This window comes from Sapajus apella, unplaced genomic scaffold (assembly GCF_009761245.1).
Source record: "Sapajus apella isolate SASKATOON/1434 unplaced genomic scaffold, GSC_monkey_1.0 scaffold49, whole genome shotgun sequence".
NCBI lineage: Eukaryota > Metazoa > Chordata > Mammalia > Primates > Cebidae > Sapajus > Sapajus apella.
In genome coordinates, this window is record NW_022436989.1 from 16,264,690 (window position 1) to 16,281,257 (window position 16,568).

General features: G+C 49.0%; 1 protein-coding gene across 1 annotated transcript in view; it reads right to left on the reverse strand.

Moving 5' to 3' along the window:
* The window catches only part of CAPN9 (calpain 9), a 52,799-nt gene that overhangs the window by 31,644 nt on the left and 4,587 nt on the right, over positions 1 to 16,568 (reverse strand). The window contains exons 2-5 of the mRNA XM_032242356.1: positions 12,743 to 12,812; positions 8,680 to 8,798; positions 5,411 to 5,544; positions 700 to 868 (exon numbers count right to left, since the gene is read on the reverse strand). Coding sequence (XP_032098247.1) covers positions 700 to 868; positions 5,411 to 5,544; positions 8,680 to 8,798; positions 12,743 to 12,812 — 492 coding nt within the window. The remainder of the gene's footprint in view (positions 1 to 699; positions 869 to 5,410; positions 5,545 to 8,679; positions 8,799 to 12,742; positions 12,813 to 16,568) is intronic.

The window sequence follows — 16,568 nt, forward strand, 5'->3', positions numbered from 1 at the left end:
ATTTTTTAAAAGATGAAGTAAAATTATACATGTGTGTGTGTGTTTGTATGCATAAAGAAATTTTATAAAAATACCATTAGACTTCTATCTGCTATTTTTTTCATAGTATATAAAATGAAAAAAACCCAAATTTCAGAAAACTGGTAGAAAGATCTCATTTCAGTAAAATCAAACCAGCTGACCTCGATGTTTGTGTGTGGACAAGTGTGGCTGTTTGCACGATCAGGGAGAGAGCTGTGAAGGGTACAGGCCGGGGGGTCCCAGTCTCAGGGCGGGGCTGGAGGACAGAGGCAGCTAAGAAATAGGGGGAAGGAGGTGACAATGCGCCTGTGTGGGCCTCAAGATCGTTCAATCTGACACAGCAAGAACATCTTACCTCGGTCACTTGACAGCCATTAAATAGAAACCTGTGTTTTATTTGCTATTTATTTATTAGAGACAGGGTCTTGCTCTGTCACCCAGGCTGGAGAGCAGTGACACGATCATAGTTCACTGCAGCCTCGAACTCCTGGGCTCAAGGGATCCTCCTGCCTCAGACTCCAGAGGCATACCACCAGGCCTGATTAAAACCAGTGTTTTAATTAGTAGGAAAAAACACTGCCCCCCAACAGTTAGACCCTCCTCAGGTGTGGCCAGGGTACCTGGTGCAGACTGCAGCCCCAGCATCGTGCCTGGAATGGGAACCCATGAGCCACTTACGTCAATGGAGCAGCCCAGCAGGGAGCCCCTCTTCAAAGCCTTCTCTAGAATCTCATAGAAGTTCTCTGGGGCCTCTTTAGTTTGGAAGGTCTCTGCCACACCCCCGGTGAAGTCCTCCATGGCCTCGATGGCGCTGCCTCCCTTCAGAGCTTCATAGCTCCCGTTTAGCCTGCAAGGGTGGCAGGAGAGAGAGGAGACAGTCAGGGACCTCGGGAGGCCACCAGGGCATCCTGCAGTCAGAGCTTTTCTAACTAAGCCAGAACCATCTCCCAGGGCTTGTCCTGGCTGGGTGGTATGGAAGGAAGATGGGAAGAAAGCATCGGGGTTTGTTTGGAGCTCTAAGGAAGCCAAAGATCCTGAGCTTCCTGCAAGGGAGGTATGTGCTGTGGTGGTATAGAGCAGCAGCCCTGGTGCCTGAGTGGCTGCGTGTTCAAATCCTAGTTCTACCACTTACTGTCTGAACCTCCCCTCCCCTCCCCTCCTCTCACCCCATTCCCCCCTCCACTCCCCCCTCCCCTCCCTTCCCCTCCTCCCTCCCCTCCCCTTCCTTTCCCTTCCCTTCCCTCCCCTCCCCTCCTCTCCCCTCCCCTCCCCTCCCTTCCCTTCCCTTCCCTTCCTTCCCTTTCCTTCCCTCTTCTCAGCAGCATGAAAACAGACTAATACAATAGCTTATTTGGGCTTCCTTAGTTTTTACCTAATGTCCTTTTCTGTTCCAGAATCCCACCCAGGACCCCACATTGCACCTGAGTCCTCACATGTCCTCAGACTTCTTGTGGCTGTGACAATTTCTAAGACTGTCCTTGTTTTTGATGACCTTGATGGTTTTGAGGAGTCCTGGGCAGGTATACTGTAGGATTAGAATTTGTCTAATTTTTTTTTCTCATAAGACTAGGGCTATTAAAGAAATGATAAATGCTCGAGGTGATGAGTATCTCAATTACCCTGATTTGATCATCACACATTGCGCACTTGTAATCAGAGCATCAAATGTGCCCTATAAATACGTACACTATTATGCATCCATAAAATTATAAAATGAAACTTTTTAAAAAATTAAAATAAATAGATGGGTGTGGTGGTTGGTGCCTGTAATCACAGCACTTTGGGAGGCTGAGGCAGGAGACTCACTTGAGCCCAGGAGTTCCAGGCTACAGTGGGCTATTATGGTGCCACTGCACTTTAGCCTCGGTGACACAGCAAGACCCTGTCTCTAAAAAAAGTTAATAATAATAAAAAAAGAGTAGGGCTATTGGTTAGTGGGAGGAAGACCCCAGAGGCAAAGCACTCCTCTCATCTCATCAAATCCAGGGTACCTGCTATCCACATGCCTTACTATGGTTGATGCTGGCCTTGATCACCTGGCTAAGGTAGTGTTAGTCAGGTTTCTCTACTGGAAAGTTACTCCTTCTCTCCCCTTTCCATACTGTACTCTTTGGAAGGAATCATTATGTGAGCCTACATGAAAAAAATAGGGAGTTCGAGAGGCTGAGGCAGGAGAATCAGGGGGTTGATGATGTAAGTCCAAGTTTGAGTCCAAAGGTTTGAGAACTAGGAGCTCCAATATCCAAGAGCAGGGGAATATGGATGTCCCAGCTCAAGTGCGGTGACTGAATTCACCCTTCCTTTGTCTTTTTCTTTTATGTGGACCTTTAACAAATGTAATAATGCTCGTCCACATGGGTGGCAGCAATCTTCTTTACTCAATCTACTGATTTAACAACTATTTTCTTCAGAAACAACCTCACAGACACACGCAGAAATAATGCTCCACCAGCTATCTGGGCATCCCTTGGCCCAATCAAGTTAACACATAAAACTAACCATAACACCATCTATACATCCTTTTTTTTTTTTTTTTGGTGAGGTGTTCTCTCAACCATTTTTGGCCTTTATAAATGACTCCAATAAACCTTTTTTCATGTTTAGAAACTAGATGATGCATAGTTTCTCTTGCCTTGCTTGCATCCTGATGTGTGGGGCACTCACCAAGGGGCAGAGCTGGGCTTGGACTTGGAAAGAGTGCCCCTTTCCTCCCTTTAAGCCTTTCTGGTGGCACTGATGGTGTTTGGGTGGGACAGAGGGCAAGAGTGGGCGTCTTTGGTTCTTCTGTGATGGTTTTAATTCTGTCCTGCTGATTTCAAGATTAATTTAACTACAGTACACCTTCACTCGATTTTGCCACTTTTATGCCTCAGTTGGAGGTAGAAGCAAGACAATCCTACTTTCTGTCTCTGAGAACAGGATTCTCATGACTTGAAGATCCAGGCTGAACCTAAAAGTGACTCTTCAAGGAGAACTACAAACCACTGCTCAAGGAAATAAGAGATGACACAAACAGATGGAAGAGCATTCCATGCTCATGGTTAGGATGAATCAATATTGTGAAAATGGCCATACTCTCCAAAGTAATTTATAGAGTCAATGCTGTCCCCATCATGCTGCCATTGACTTTCTTCACAGAACTGGGAAAAACCATCTTAAATTTCATATGGAACCAAAAAAGAGCCTGCATAGTCAAGACAATCCTAAGCAAAAAAAACAAAAACAAAAACAAAAACAAACAAACAAAAAAACAAAGCTTGAGGCATCACACTACCTGACTTCAAACTATACTACAAGGCTACAGTAATCAAAACAGCATGGTACTGGTACCAAAACAAAGATATAGACCAATGGAACAGAGGCCTCGGAAGTAATGCCACACCCCTACAACTATCTGATCTTTGATAAACCTGACAAAAACAAGCAATGGGGAAAAAATTTCCTGTTTAATAAATGGTATTGGGAAAACTGGCTAGCCATATGCAGAAAACTGAAACTGGGCCCCCTCCTTACACCTTATACAAAAATTAACTCCAGATGGATTAAAGATTTAAACATAAGACATAACACCATAAAAACCCTAGAAGAAAACCTAGGCAAAACCATTCAGGACATAGGCATGGGCAAGGAGTTCATGACTAAAAACAAAAAGCAATGACAACAAAAGCCAAAATAGACAAACGGGACCTAATTAAACTCCAGAGCTTCTGCACAGCAAAAGAAACTATCATTAGAGTAAACCGGCAACCAACAGAATGGGAAAATTTTTTTGCAATCTACTCATCTGACAAAGGGGTAATATCCAGAATCTACATATAACTTAAACAAATTTACAAGAAAAAAGCAAACAACCCCATCAAAAAGTGGGTGAAGGCTATGAACAGACACATCTCAAAAGATGACATTTATGTAGCCAATAAACATATGAAAAAAAGCTCATCATCACTGGTCATTAGAGAAATGGAGATCAAAACCACATTGAGATACCATCTCAGGCCAGTTAGAATGGCGATCATTAAAAAATCTGGAGACAACAGATGCTGGAGAGGATGTGGAGAAATAAAAATGCTTTTACACTGTTAGTGGGAGTGTAAATTAGTTGAATCATTGTGGAAGACAGTGTGGCGGTTCTTCAAGGATCTAGAACTAGAAATACCATTTGACCCATCAATCCCATTACTAGGTATATACCCAAAGGATTATAAATCATTCTATTATAAGGACACATGCACACCTATGTTTTTTGTGGCACAAGAGCAAAGACTTGGAACCAACCCAAATGGCCATCAATGATAGACTGGATAAAGAAAATGTGGCACATATACACCATGGAATACTATGCAGCCATAAAAAATGATGAGTTCATGTCCTTTGCAGGGACATGGATGAAGCTGGAAACCGTTATTCTCAGCAAACTGACCCAAGAACAGAAAACCAAACACTGCATGTTCTCACTCATAAGTAGGTGTTGAATGATAAGAACACATGGACACAAGGAGGGAACATCACACACTGGGGCCTGGGAAGTGGGGGGCTAGGAGAGGTGTAGCAGGAGGGTGGGCGGCTAGGGGAGGGATAGCATTAGGAGAAATACCTAATGTAGATAACGGGTGATGGATGCAGCAAACTACCGTGGCACGTGTATACCTATGTAACAAACCTGCATGTCCTGCACATGTACCCCAGAACTTAAATAATTAAAAAAATGAATGTCTTGGTTCCACTTATATGAGGTTCCTAGACTAGTCAAATCATAAAAACAGAAAGTGGAGTGGTGTTGTCGGGGCCGTGGGAAGGGAGGAATAGGAAGTTGTTGGTTAATAGAGACAGAATTTCAGTTTTGCGAGATGAAAAGTTCTGGAGATAGATGGAGGTGGTGGCTGCACAACAATGCGAATGTACTTAATGCCACTGAACTGCACACTCAAAAGTGGTAACATCTCTGTCATATAGATTTTATCACGATATTTTTAAAAACAAAAAAGCAGCATCCTGTGGGATGGACAATTGATGTGTCTATAGCCACGTGGGTAATAGCCCGGATGTTTGAGCCATGCCAGTATCCAAGGGAAGTCTGAAGCACCAAGTGCTGTTGGCACAGCCAGAACCCCCCTCCGCTCGCCTTCTCAGCTCTTCCAAGGGCCAGATTCATGACCCAGGGAGACAAAGGGTCATGAATGTAGCCACTGTTCTCAAAGATGGGCACATCTAGGCCACGACAAGAAAACCACCTCCAACCCTGCTCAAATCCTGAGAAGGTTGGGTCATGGAGAGCCTCACATGTGAACCCAGAGCCCCGGTTTCCTCCCCAGCCCTTAGATGCTCTCTACAAAGGCCTGTGGAGGGACTCCTGTCAGGAGGCTGCCCAGCTGGGAAAGCTATCACTCACTTGGCGTAGGCTTTTTCCAGCAAGGCACTCCAGAACTCATTGTGGTCGGCAGAGTGGAGGAAAACCAAGCGGTCCCTGAAGGTGGGCAGACGGTCATCGATCACCACGTCCAGCCACTCGCTGTGCTGCCAGAACTGTTGCCCAGGATAAAGGGGGAGATGATGGGAGTCAGCTGCACGGGAGCTCCAGGCCTTGTCTGTAAGTGTTCATCCTCTTGCTTTCTTACCCTCTGACCAAGCTACCCATTGGGTAGTTTTGAAACTCACACATGGGTTCCATGGTGGGGCACCTGGGCTTTGTCCACTAAGTTACAAGCTGAGCATCCTACCCAGCACCAACCACTGACATCTGCTCAAAGACTCAGGGTCAACCCATCAAAGCCGGGGGCGAGGGAGGAGGCAGGACAGGAGTCACAGGCAGACACTCTGAGGTGCTCTAAATTAGTTTTCATCTTCACGAGAAAGTTGTTTTTGTGGAAGAGGGGGATGGTAACGTAGGGTTTGGTTCTGCTATTCTGTAGCCCAGTCTCTGATATTCTCTCCCACCCAGTTTCCGGGTCTAGCTCCAGTTTTCCTTAACTGTTGCTCCCTTCTCGCCCGTAGGTGAAGCCCCTAAGACTGATTTGTTGGCCATTCACACAGGAGGCAGGTGGACTCGGTGTTCCCCGCGTGCCAGGCGAGGAGACATGAGGGGAGCGTGGGTGTGTGTGAATGCGTATGTGTGCACACATGCATATACACATGCATGCATGCAGGCATGACAGGTATGTGCATCGTTTGTGGTTCATTTATACATTGCACTGTGCAAGCATGTGTTTGCTCACATGTGTGCAACCGTGTGCATGCAGGCACATGTACGTTTGCGTGTGTGTGCATGCATGTATGCACACATGTGTTTGCAACTGCATATACACAGGTTTGTGTTTGAGCATATGTATGCCATATGTATACATGTGCATGAGCTTGTGTGTGGTCTGCTGGGAACAGGAGGGAGGTTGGAATGAGTCAAGGACCTTGTGTAGTTTCTCTGTGTATGCTCCAGGGCCCCACCTTCTCCCCATTCTTTCTGGTTCAATTGGCCTGAGAGCGATCCTAAGGTAACATTGAAGAGTAAGGAGAAAGAGGTCGAAAGAGGAGGGTAGGCACCGTGGTTCTGGGAGCCATTTATTTACAGTTTTGCTGTGTCATCCTGAGCATCTTGCTGCATCAGTGATTCAATCCCTATCAGAAGACTCAGCCATAGTGTGGGCTGAGGGTTTGTGTGTGTGTGTGTGTGTGTGTGTGTGTGTTAAGGAAGATTCCCGTCACCTGCCCCAGCTGGACTTCCCCTCTGGGGCTTCCCACTCTTGGGGCTATTCGCAGCTTCAGTTGGACTGAGGCACAGTTGAGACAGGTGTTTAAAGTCCAGGCCTGGGCCTTGGGCTTCCTGAGCAAGGGAGGGGTGGGGAGGAGCATCAGGGCTGGTCTTCCTTGCAGAGGGGTCGGCTCAGGGGACCTGTGAGCCAGGAGAGATGTATTTGCCAGGCCAGAAGGCTCTGCTAACTTCTAGCACCCACACACCTGTACTGTGGCTGAGGGGTGGAAGAGAAGTGTGAAGGAGGTGGATTTATTTCCAATGCTCTGCTTTCCAGGAGGCCAAGGAGGGGAGCGGGCAGAGTATTGTTACTGTGGGACTGACAGGCAACAACAGGTCAGTCCCACCCCACCTGATCTCTGGGGGCACTAAAGGATGCTGGAGCCAGAACCCCTGAGTTCTAGAGCTGGCTTGGCTACTTACTGTTTTGTGACCTTGGATCAGCCACTTCCACTCCCTGGGGCTCAGAGTCCTCAGGGGTCAAATGAGGGGACTGGGTCAGGGGATTGCCAAGGCTCCTCCCAGCTGTGACATTCCAGGGACAAGAACACTATTTCCTTGGGAAGCCCAAGATCAGATGTTGGTTGGTTCCGGTGTAGAGGCAGCAGTTCTGTTGGATTTTCTGAGCTTAAACACCCCCAACACTTCCATCCTGGTGTGTTCAAGGGGACCGGGGAAAGGCCGGCTCCTGGGGACACCATCAAGCCAAGGCTGTGGGCTCAGCAGAAGTCACAGGAGGGAGGGGAGACAGCCAGGCGGTGGCAAGTCTAGGGGAGAGCAGCAGTAGAGTTTCCCTAGACCCCAAAGTGACTCTGTCCCCAGCCGGCGCAGGAGGCCAGACCCCTGGGAACGGCAAGCTTCCTGACTATACATGGCCGGCTTGCTGTCTGTGCCTTTGAAACACGTCTGTGCGATTGGTGACTGGACTCGAGAGTACCTCTGCTTATCAGATTGCAGGCCTCAGGGACAGAAGGAACAGGCTGGCCCCGAGTGGTGGCCTGTGAGTCAGGAGAAGGTGACACTGCCGGGGGTGGAGGGTAAAGGAGTGCGGGCTCAGTGCCAGCTCCTGCGTGTGATGTGACGCGGCTCTACAGGAAGCCCGCAGGGAAGCGTCAGTCTCTCCTTTGTTCAGATGAGTGTAGACAGGCTTAGTGTCACCAAGAAAACTGCCTGAGGTCACCCGCCTAAGTAAGTACAAGGGGCAAGCTTCAGTGTCTGGGTTGAACCCTCTGTAAGGATGGGGGTGGGTGAGAGAGTGGGGGGATAGAAAGTGGAGGTGAAGGGGCAGGACACGGTCTCCTGGGAGCCCGATGAGCACCTCGACGGAGGGTTTGTGGCCACACAGGACTCCAGCAGCGGCTGTCCGTGTTTTTCTCAGTTTGTATTTTTTAAAAAATAAAATATATTTTTTAGTTTTTATTTTTTTAGTGTTTTTCTCAGTTTTTATTTTTTTTAGTGTTTTTCTCAGTTTTTATTTTTTAAAAAATAAAAAAAATATTTTTAAAAAAACTCCCTCAAGATCTCCAAATTTACATTTCTTCTACAAGGAGTCCCTCTCAGTTTATGAGAAATCAACCAGTTTCCTGGAGGTATAATCAGTTTAGTCAATTTGTGCTTAAAGCATCAGAAATTCCAAAAAATAAAACCCTTAACATGAAGACCTCCAGATTGGCCAAAACATCACTTATAGTTTTACATCTACGTTCCGTAAGGATTTGCTGTGCAATGCTATTAACATTCTTCAGAGGTATTTCGCTGTTATTCCATGATCAAGTGTGGCTTTGGCGTGGTTTAGGACCATATGTCACACAGATCCGATGCCATTTTTTCCAGGATTACCAGGCAGTGTGAAAATGTACCCGGCATTATGCTAAGCCTCAGAGAGGTAAACCCACTGGCCCAGGGCTGCCTCTTACCTGGAAATGGAATATCCCCGCATAACCAGGGCCAAAACTTTGGTCCTGGGGGATGACTCTGGCCAGCGCTTTTTGATTAAGCGTAAGGGAGGCGATGGCGGCTAATAGCCAGCAGTCTCCTGCAAAATGAAAGCCATAAATCACAGTTTTCATTGCTATTTCACAGCAAATAGGAAAACTCTGTGCCAGAAGGGGACACGGGGAGTTCCAGATGTGGCCACGTCTTTTCTACCTGTTTAAAAACAGGCGGGACCCTGACAAGTCCCCTCCCCTTCTGCTTCCCTTGACTGCTCTTCTGCCCAGTCTATCATAAACAGCTGTTGCCTTCTTGGCACGGTTACAGGATATGCGTACTTGGGTTTCAGACATATGGCTGCATGATGCATCAGCTCTGTGAATTCCAGCAACTTCCTTTCCAGAGGCCCGAGGCTGCACCCATCAGTGTTAGTGTGGGCTTGGCGAGCAGGCATTTTGTAGCTGCAGCCTGAACTGTTCTGCAGTACTTGGGAGGGTGGTTAGAAATAGCCCCTGCAGCCCCAACTCGGACTCAGCTTAATTACAGACAGTGGTACCTCTGCGGTACCTACTGAACTTCCCAGCTATGTCTTCCGGAAGAAAACCTCTGCCCACACTGAGTGTGGACTCGTGTCTGGTGTGTGCCTCACAGCATCTCAGATGCTGCCTGTGTAAGCAGATATCTGAAAGGATCCATTGATCCAACAGGACCCCTCGGCTTTATCCAGATTCATTTCAGTAGGCAACATCAACGTCATTGGAACCTAAGAGCCCATCACGCTCGGCTTACAGTTTCCGAGTTCACATTTCTGGAAAGCACTGTGTACCACTGGGCTTGGGACATTGTAATATGGCCGCTTTCTGGCTATCTTACACAGGCAAGAGAGACTCGCCAGGGATGAACATTTGGAAAACGACTTCCAAATCGCCCTGGTTCTGGCTTTGTGGGAGGTGTCAGCAGGGGACAAGCCACCCCCAACCTTAGCTGGGGCACAGAAGGATTGGTGTCTAATGCATCTGCTGGTCTTTGGGAGCCTCGGGTCAGCTTTGGGAGATGCCACTAGGAAGTGACATGGCTGGAGCTGGCAGGGCCATTCGTTCACAGACTTTACCAAGTGCCTCTAGGGTGGCAGACCTTGTGCCACACAGAGGACACAAAGATAAGGGGAGACTCAGTGTCTGCTTTCAGCTCCAGGCGGCCAGGCCAGCGGGAGTGTAATAGAGTGAACTCAGCTGTGGGCTGACCTTCCCCAGCTTCCTCCAAGCTTTAACTTTGCCCAGTTGAAGAAAATGATTGCTTCCTGGCCTGAGAGCTCAACACCTCACAGGTATTCAGCCAGAAATGCCCTGAACTTTTGGAGGGGGAGATTGAGAAGCCAATGTTATTTATACAATTTAAAAGAAAGGAAAAAAACTCAGCAATAAAACAAGATTGCATTCCTCTCTGTTGGGCCTGGGCAGATGGATGGGGCTAGCCACCCAGCTGTGCCTGGAGAGGTGCCCTCTGTGGGTCAGTATGTTGCTCGGCTGTCTGGGTGGAGCAGGCTGGAGCACAGTGGCAGGATCTCGGCTCACTGCAGGGGAGAACCCTGTGTCTCTCAGCTTCTCAGGGACCCCCTGCTGCAGTTGCTCTCCTGATCCCGCAACCCAGCCTCCCTCTCGCCATGCTCCATCCCCTCACGCTCACCTCTCCTCCCCAGGCAGATGACAGCATGCCTTGATGCTGTTCTAGTTCTTTCTTTTCTTTTTTTGATAGAGATGTGGTCTTGCTATGTTGCCCAGGCCAGTCTAAAACTCTTGGACTCAAGAGATCTTCCCACCTCACCCTCCCAAAGCACTGGGATTCCAGGTGTGAGCACTGCACCCAGCCAGATGTTCTAGTTCTCATTGTGGGTGGCAACAGGTTGTGGCTGTTCATTTTCTTGTTATTCTTTATAACATATATATGCCACGTACAGTACTTGGGTGTAGTAAAAGTGTTACAAAATAATATTTAGAATCAACCATCCACTAAGGTAAAATATAAGGTTGTAACTTGAAATACGTGTTTATGCCAATGCGACAAACCAAAACAAAGAAGCCAGTAGAATGATTTCCTGTTGGATAGCAGTGGAGGACTACAGGGTGGAGGGGAAGGGAGGCAGAGGAGGAAGGGGAGAGGTGGGCAGTGGCAGGGAGTATCACCTAGAGAAGGACCACCAGAACATAAACATTTTGAAAAGTCTACATTATATCTAGAATATGTAGTGGTCCCTTGGTATACATGGGGGATTTGTTGCAGGACCCCTGTGTATACCAAAATCTGTGCATATTCAAGTCCCACAGTAAGCCCTGTGCAATCTGCCTATACCAATCAGCCCTCTGTACGTGAGGATTTCAAAACCTGAAATAGTATATTTCCTCCCTCCCTCCCTCCCCCTTCTTCCCCCTCCCTCCTTCCCTCCCTCCCTTTCTTCCTTCCGTTCTCCCTTCCTTTCTCCCTTCCTTTTCTTCCTTTTTGTTTGTTTGAGACAGTGTCTTACTCTGTTGCCCAGGCTGGAGTGCAGTGGTACAATCTCAGCTCACTGTAGCCTCAAATTCCCTGGCTCAAGTGATCCTCCCACTTCAGCCTCCCAAGTAGCTGAAACTATGGTCACGCACCACCAAGCCTGGCTAATTTTTCAATTTTAATGTTTAGTAGAGATGAGGTCTCACTATGTTGCCCAGACTGGTCTCAAACTCCTTGGTTCAAGCAATTCTCCTGCCTCGGCCTCCCAAAGTGCTGGGATTACAGGTGTTAGCCATCACACTTGGCCTGGGATATGGTATTTTCTATCTGTGTTTTGTTGGAAAAAAAAAATCCACTTATAAGTGGTCCTGCACAGTTCAAACTCATGTTGTTAATGGGTCAACTGTAATTCTCTATCATCCATCAGCCGTCTACACCTATCCATGCATGTATTTACCCACCTACCTTCCTATCGTTATTTCTCTATTATCTATCTATTGTTATCTATTTATTTTGTATGATCTATCATTCAGTCAATCAACCTATCAATCTAGTTATCTATCTAATGATGCATCCATTTTCTACCCGTCATCTGTTACTTATTATCTGTGTTTCTATCTATCCATCTGCTTCTCTCTCTCTCTCTCTTTCTCCTCTCTCTCTCTCTCTCTCTCCCCCCCTCTCTCTCTGTCTCAGTTGTCTATCTGCTAATTAACTATCATCAGTCTAGGTTTGTGACTTTGGATCTTGTGTTTAAGGTAGCTTAGTTGCTCAGCATGGAGGTTCCAGCATGGCCTTTCTTAACCAAGAGACCACAGTGACAACCTCAGCCATGAAAGTCAGGGTCTGCATAAGCTTGCAGCGGTGAGCTCTCTTGGCTGATTTCACTGGCATTTTTTTTATTTTAAGAAAGTCTCTCTCTCTCTTTTTTATAGATAGAATAAAGGTAAAACCAGCCCAGTTGGATTAAATCCTAAAATGCAGGACCCAATTTGAGTGCCTTGAGGCACACTCAGGTCAATGGCAGGAGGGAGAGTGGATTGCTGCCCAAGGTATGCTCCTCAAGAGGAAGTGTGTATAATGGTTAGCAGCAACGGCTCTGCTGCTGGACTGCCTGGGTTCAAACCCTGATTGCCTATCTCCCACCTCTGTGACCTTGGACAAGTTACTCAGCCTTCCTCAGCCTCTGTTTCCTCATCTGTGATGTTAGGAGGATGGGTTGGGAAAATGAAACGAGGCCATGTGTGCAGGTGTTCACTACCGTGGTGGTGCCAGAGAGCCTGGCCATGCTGCTGGGTGTCACTCTCCTCTGCAGACTCTGGGGCTGGGAGCCCCACATCACAGGCGTGTCTGACTCTAGAGGAACAGGATGCAGAGCTCCATGACCTCTGTGGGGTTCCACGAGGCTTGAGGCCACTGGACTCCATTCAGAGGGAGCAAGGAAGCAGAGGCCAAAGCAGTGTTGCTGCCCCGGCCCTGTGCCTCTTGGGTCCTCAGGGACCCCATGCTGCAGCTGCTCTCTTGTCCCAGTGACCCAGCTTCCCATCCCTTCACACTCACCCAGCTCCCCCTGGCAGATGTCAGTCCTGGTGGCCCCTCCGATAATGAATTCCGGGTTTTTCACGATTTCCTGGAGGAATGAGAGTGTTATTAGGCTGAGGCCGGCCATGCTGCAAGCCACCAGGAGAGGGCGGGCTCAGTCTCTCTGCTCTCTTGGGGCAGAGGGCTTTCCCATGCTTGATTCTTTTCCCCGAGGAGGGCCAGGTGGATGTAAAAGGCTGCCACCCCTCTTTGCTTTGGACAAGCCTGGGCTCATCTTTGGTAAATCTCCCCCAGGGAGAGGTCCTGCCTCCTGAGCAGCACTCAGCACCAATCTCTGGCCAGAGAGACTCCGGCCGCACCTGGCCATAAAGTGGGACATCCAGGCACACACTGAGGATTCCTGTGCCCACTCAGGCACTGGGCTAGGAGTCCAGGGCTACCCCAGCTGTGAGCTCTGTGACCTCTGTGGGCTTCAACAGTTGAGTATTACATGCACCACAGGCTGGGGCCTTGGACTGAACCCAGCTTCTCCATTTCTTTCTTTATATAACCCTTCCCCACCAGTGGATACCAAATATATAGGTTTAGAGACAGGGTCTTGCTCTGCCGCCCAGGCTGGAGTGCAGGGACGAGATCATAGCTCACTACAGCCTTGACTTTCCGTGCTCAAGCCATCCTACCCCTTCAGCCTCCCAGGTAACTGGAACTACAGGTGTGAATCTCCATGCCCAGCTAATTTTAAATTTTTTTTGTAGATATAGGGGTCTCGCTATGTTGCCCAGGCTGGTTTCAAAGTCTTGGCCACAAATGATCCTCCCACCTTGGCATCCCAAGGTATTGAAGTTAAAGACACATGCCACGCTGCCTGCTGTGTCTTTTTTTAGATATGCACTTAGGTGAACTTTTATGTATCTATACCATATAGAGAGATGCACACGTCTCTCATATGGTTCACAGAAGTGCATTTTACATATATGTGTGTATATATATCATTCTACATTACACATAAGCACATACATTATATGTATTAATCTAATCAATAATACATATCAATATACACATATGCAATATGGAGAGATATTTACAAAACAAAAAAGTGTAGAAAGCAATCTTATGAAATTCATATATTCTGCCAATTTTTGAGTTGCTGGGCTCCATTCCTGGCACTGGACAACAGCAAAGAGAGAGGGAAAACCCCTGTGGAGCTGCCCCGGACGTGGTGGGTGATGCTCGCAGAAGCCTCACTCCGTCCCATCCTTCTGCCCCGCCTCTCCCCCAGCCTGCCTCCGACCTGGCCTCACCCACTGCACCCACTGTGCCTGCAGCTGCCACCACCTCCCAGAAGTGGTTGTTTTGTTCAGGAGAGTTTTGCAAATTGCATCTGAGGAAGAGACAAACCATATATCAGGAGAGAGAAGAGGAAGGATGGGGAGGGAAGGTGGTGGGATGGGGCGAGGCCAGCTGCAGCGATCAGCTGGGGAGGTGTCTCTGGGGGAAGCAGAGGAGCAGGGACCTAAACAAAGGGAGGGAGGGAGGAAGCTGGGGCAAGTCCTGGGAGAGGAAACAGCCAATCCTGAGACAGCGATGCAAGTTTGGTGAGTTTGGTGAGCTCGCGGGCCGGGGCCTGCAGAGGAGTAAAGGATTTTTCCCACCTCTTCCCACTTTTCCAGGCACCACCACTGAGGAGGGGCCTGGCCTGGAGGTGGAAGATTCCAGCAATGCCTGGGCGGACGCTGTTGGGCGAGCTCAAGCTTCGCCACCTTCCCCGGGAGATCCCTGCTTTGAATTGTCTTCCCCAGGCTTCTCGGGACCCTGCCTCTCCTCTCATCTTGTGTCCCAAAGAATCAAAGCCAGGACAGAGATTTCTTTGAAGTGAAGGGGATTCTCAGGACCAAGAGCAGAAGCTTCAAGTGCTGGTGCTCCCTCTGCATCCCCCAGAACGTGCCAGCCTGGAGGAGTGACAGACACCAAGGGCACCTGCCCAGGGAGAGCTATGTGCAGCGTTAGTATCTAGAATATTCAAGAAAGCTTGGCCAGGAGAATTTCTGAAGAACACTGGGTGTTTGTTTTTAGATGCACCAAAACCCCAGGCCCGGCAGAGGCGAGGACCTTCCAAATGCTGGCCCCTCCTCCGCTGGGTCTCACACATCTTTGCATTTCCACCCCCAGCTCCAGGTAGCCTTGGAGCCTTTTCATTAAGTGAGCCTGATGTCCATGCTGGCAGGAAAGGCCGTGAAGGTGGGGTGGCTGCTTGGTGCTGGGTCCTGGCTTGCCTGTGCGGGCCCCTACCCTCTGTAGGAGGCTCAGTGCTGTTTTTCCTCCTCCACCTCACTAGCCTAGGAGTTTGCAGGTGGCTCCCAGCTGAGCCCAGAGCGACAGTGCGAACCAGGACCATGTTAATGGGCCTTGATAGAATCCCAGCAATAGCCTGCCCCTCTCAGCAGCTGGGCTCAGCGTGGGCCATTTAACTTCTCATGGTTGTGTTCTCATCTGTCACCAGCTTAGACATTCTAGACTTGTTGCAGAATGTGCCTGCCCCAAAGGGAACCCCAGGAGTCCCCCAAGCCTTCTCTGTCTTGATTGCCGAGCCCCTGCCAGGGGATTGCCCTGACAAGCAATGCCCCCACTGCCAATGCTACTCAGTCCTCAAGTGGACAGAAAATGGACTCCAAAAGCCACAGATCCCTGCCCAGCAGGCTGTGCCGGCTCCTGTGACGGGCTGTCCCCGGATGCCCGCCTCCTTCCCATCCTCCATGCCCCTCCCCTCCCCCAGCCTTCCTCAGGCCTGGCCCTGCCAGCCATACCAACTGTGCCCACAGCTGCCACCGCCTTTCAGCTCCTGCCCTGCAATTGGTTGTATTGTTCAGAATTTTGTTTTTGTTTTAAGTCAAATCGCACCCAACAAGGATAAACACACAAAAGGAGAAAATTCAGAAACTGCCACCAAGTAAATACAAATTAGCCATCTGGTATAAACTGGGAGGTGCCTGGATGAGTGACCGGCCCCTCTGTGGGTCAGTATTTCTGGAATTGGTGTGCACACGTGCCAGTCACAGGGGGTTCTGCGGACACACGTGTGGAAGGGGCTGCTGGGCCGCAGGCCCGGGTTAGGTGCCTGAGAGTGGTATGTATGCTGACGGGCCACATGCCCACCCGTGCAAGGTGCCTGTGACTCGCCTTGGCGTGTGTGCCCAGGTGTGGTACACGTGTGTGCCTGTGCATGCTCCACATGTGTGCTGGTTGCATGTGCACTTGGGAGCATTGTCCATGTGTGTGTCCTGCATGTGCATGTTGATCCCGGATGCACATTTGTTCCTGTGAAATGTTGTTTGGGAGGCCATGAGGATGGGGTTTACCTGAAGCTACAGTCCTGTGACAGGACGATCAGAGGCATCTCAGTTGCAGACTGCTGCCTGGAGATGTCTGAATCCCCGAGGGAGGCACACAGATTCCGTGCCACACCGCCCTCCCAGCAGCTGGTTTTCCTGGAGCTCTAAGGTCCGCGCACCCGGAATGTTTGCTTTCAGGGCCTGCTCTGTTTACCTTGTACATCATCAGGGCTCAGCCGAAGACACAGACTTTCCTCTGCTAAGCACAGTGAATAACTTACAAAGGGGAAGGCCACTTTCTTTCTCTTTCTTTCCTTCTTTCTTTTTCTTCCTTCCTTCCTTCCTTTCCTTCCTTCCTTCCTCCCTCCCTCCCTCCCTCCCTCTCTCCCTTCCTCCTCCCTCCCTCCCTTTCATTCCCTTCCTTCCCTTTCTCCCTCCCTCCCTTTCTTTCTCTCTTCCTCTTTCTCCCCTCCTCCCTCCCTCCTTCTTTCCTTCCCTCTTTTCTCTTTCTTTTC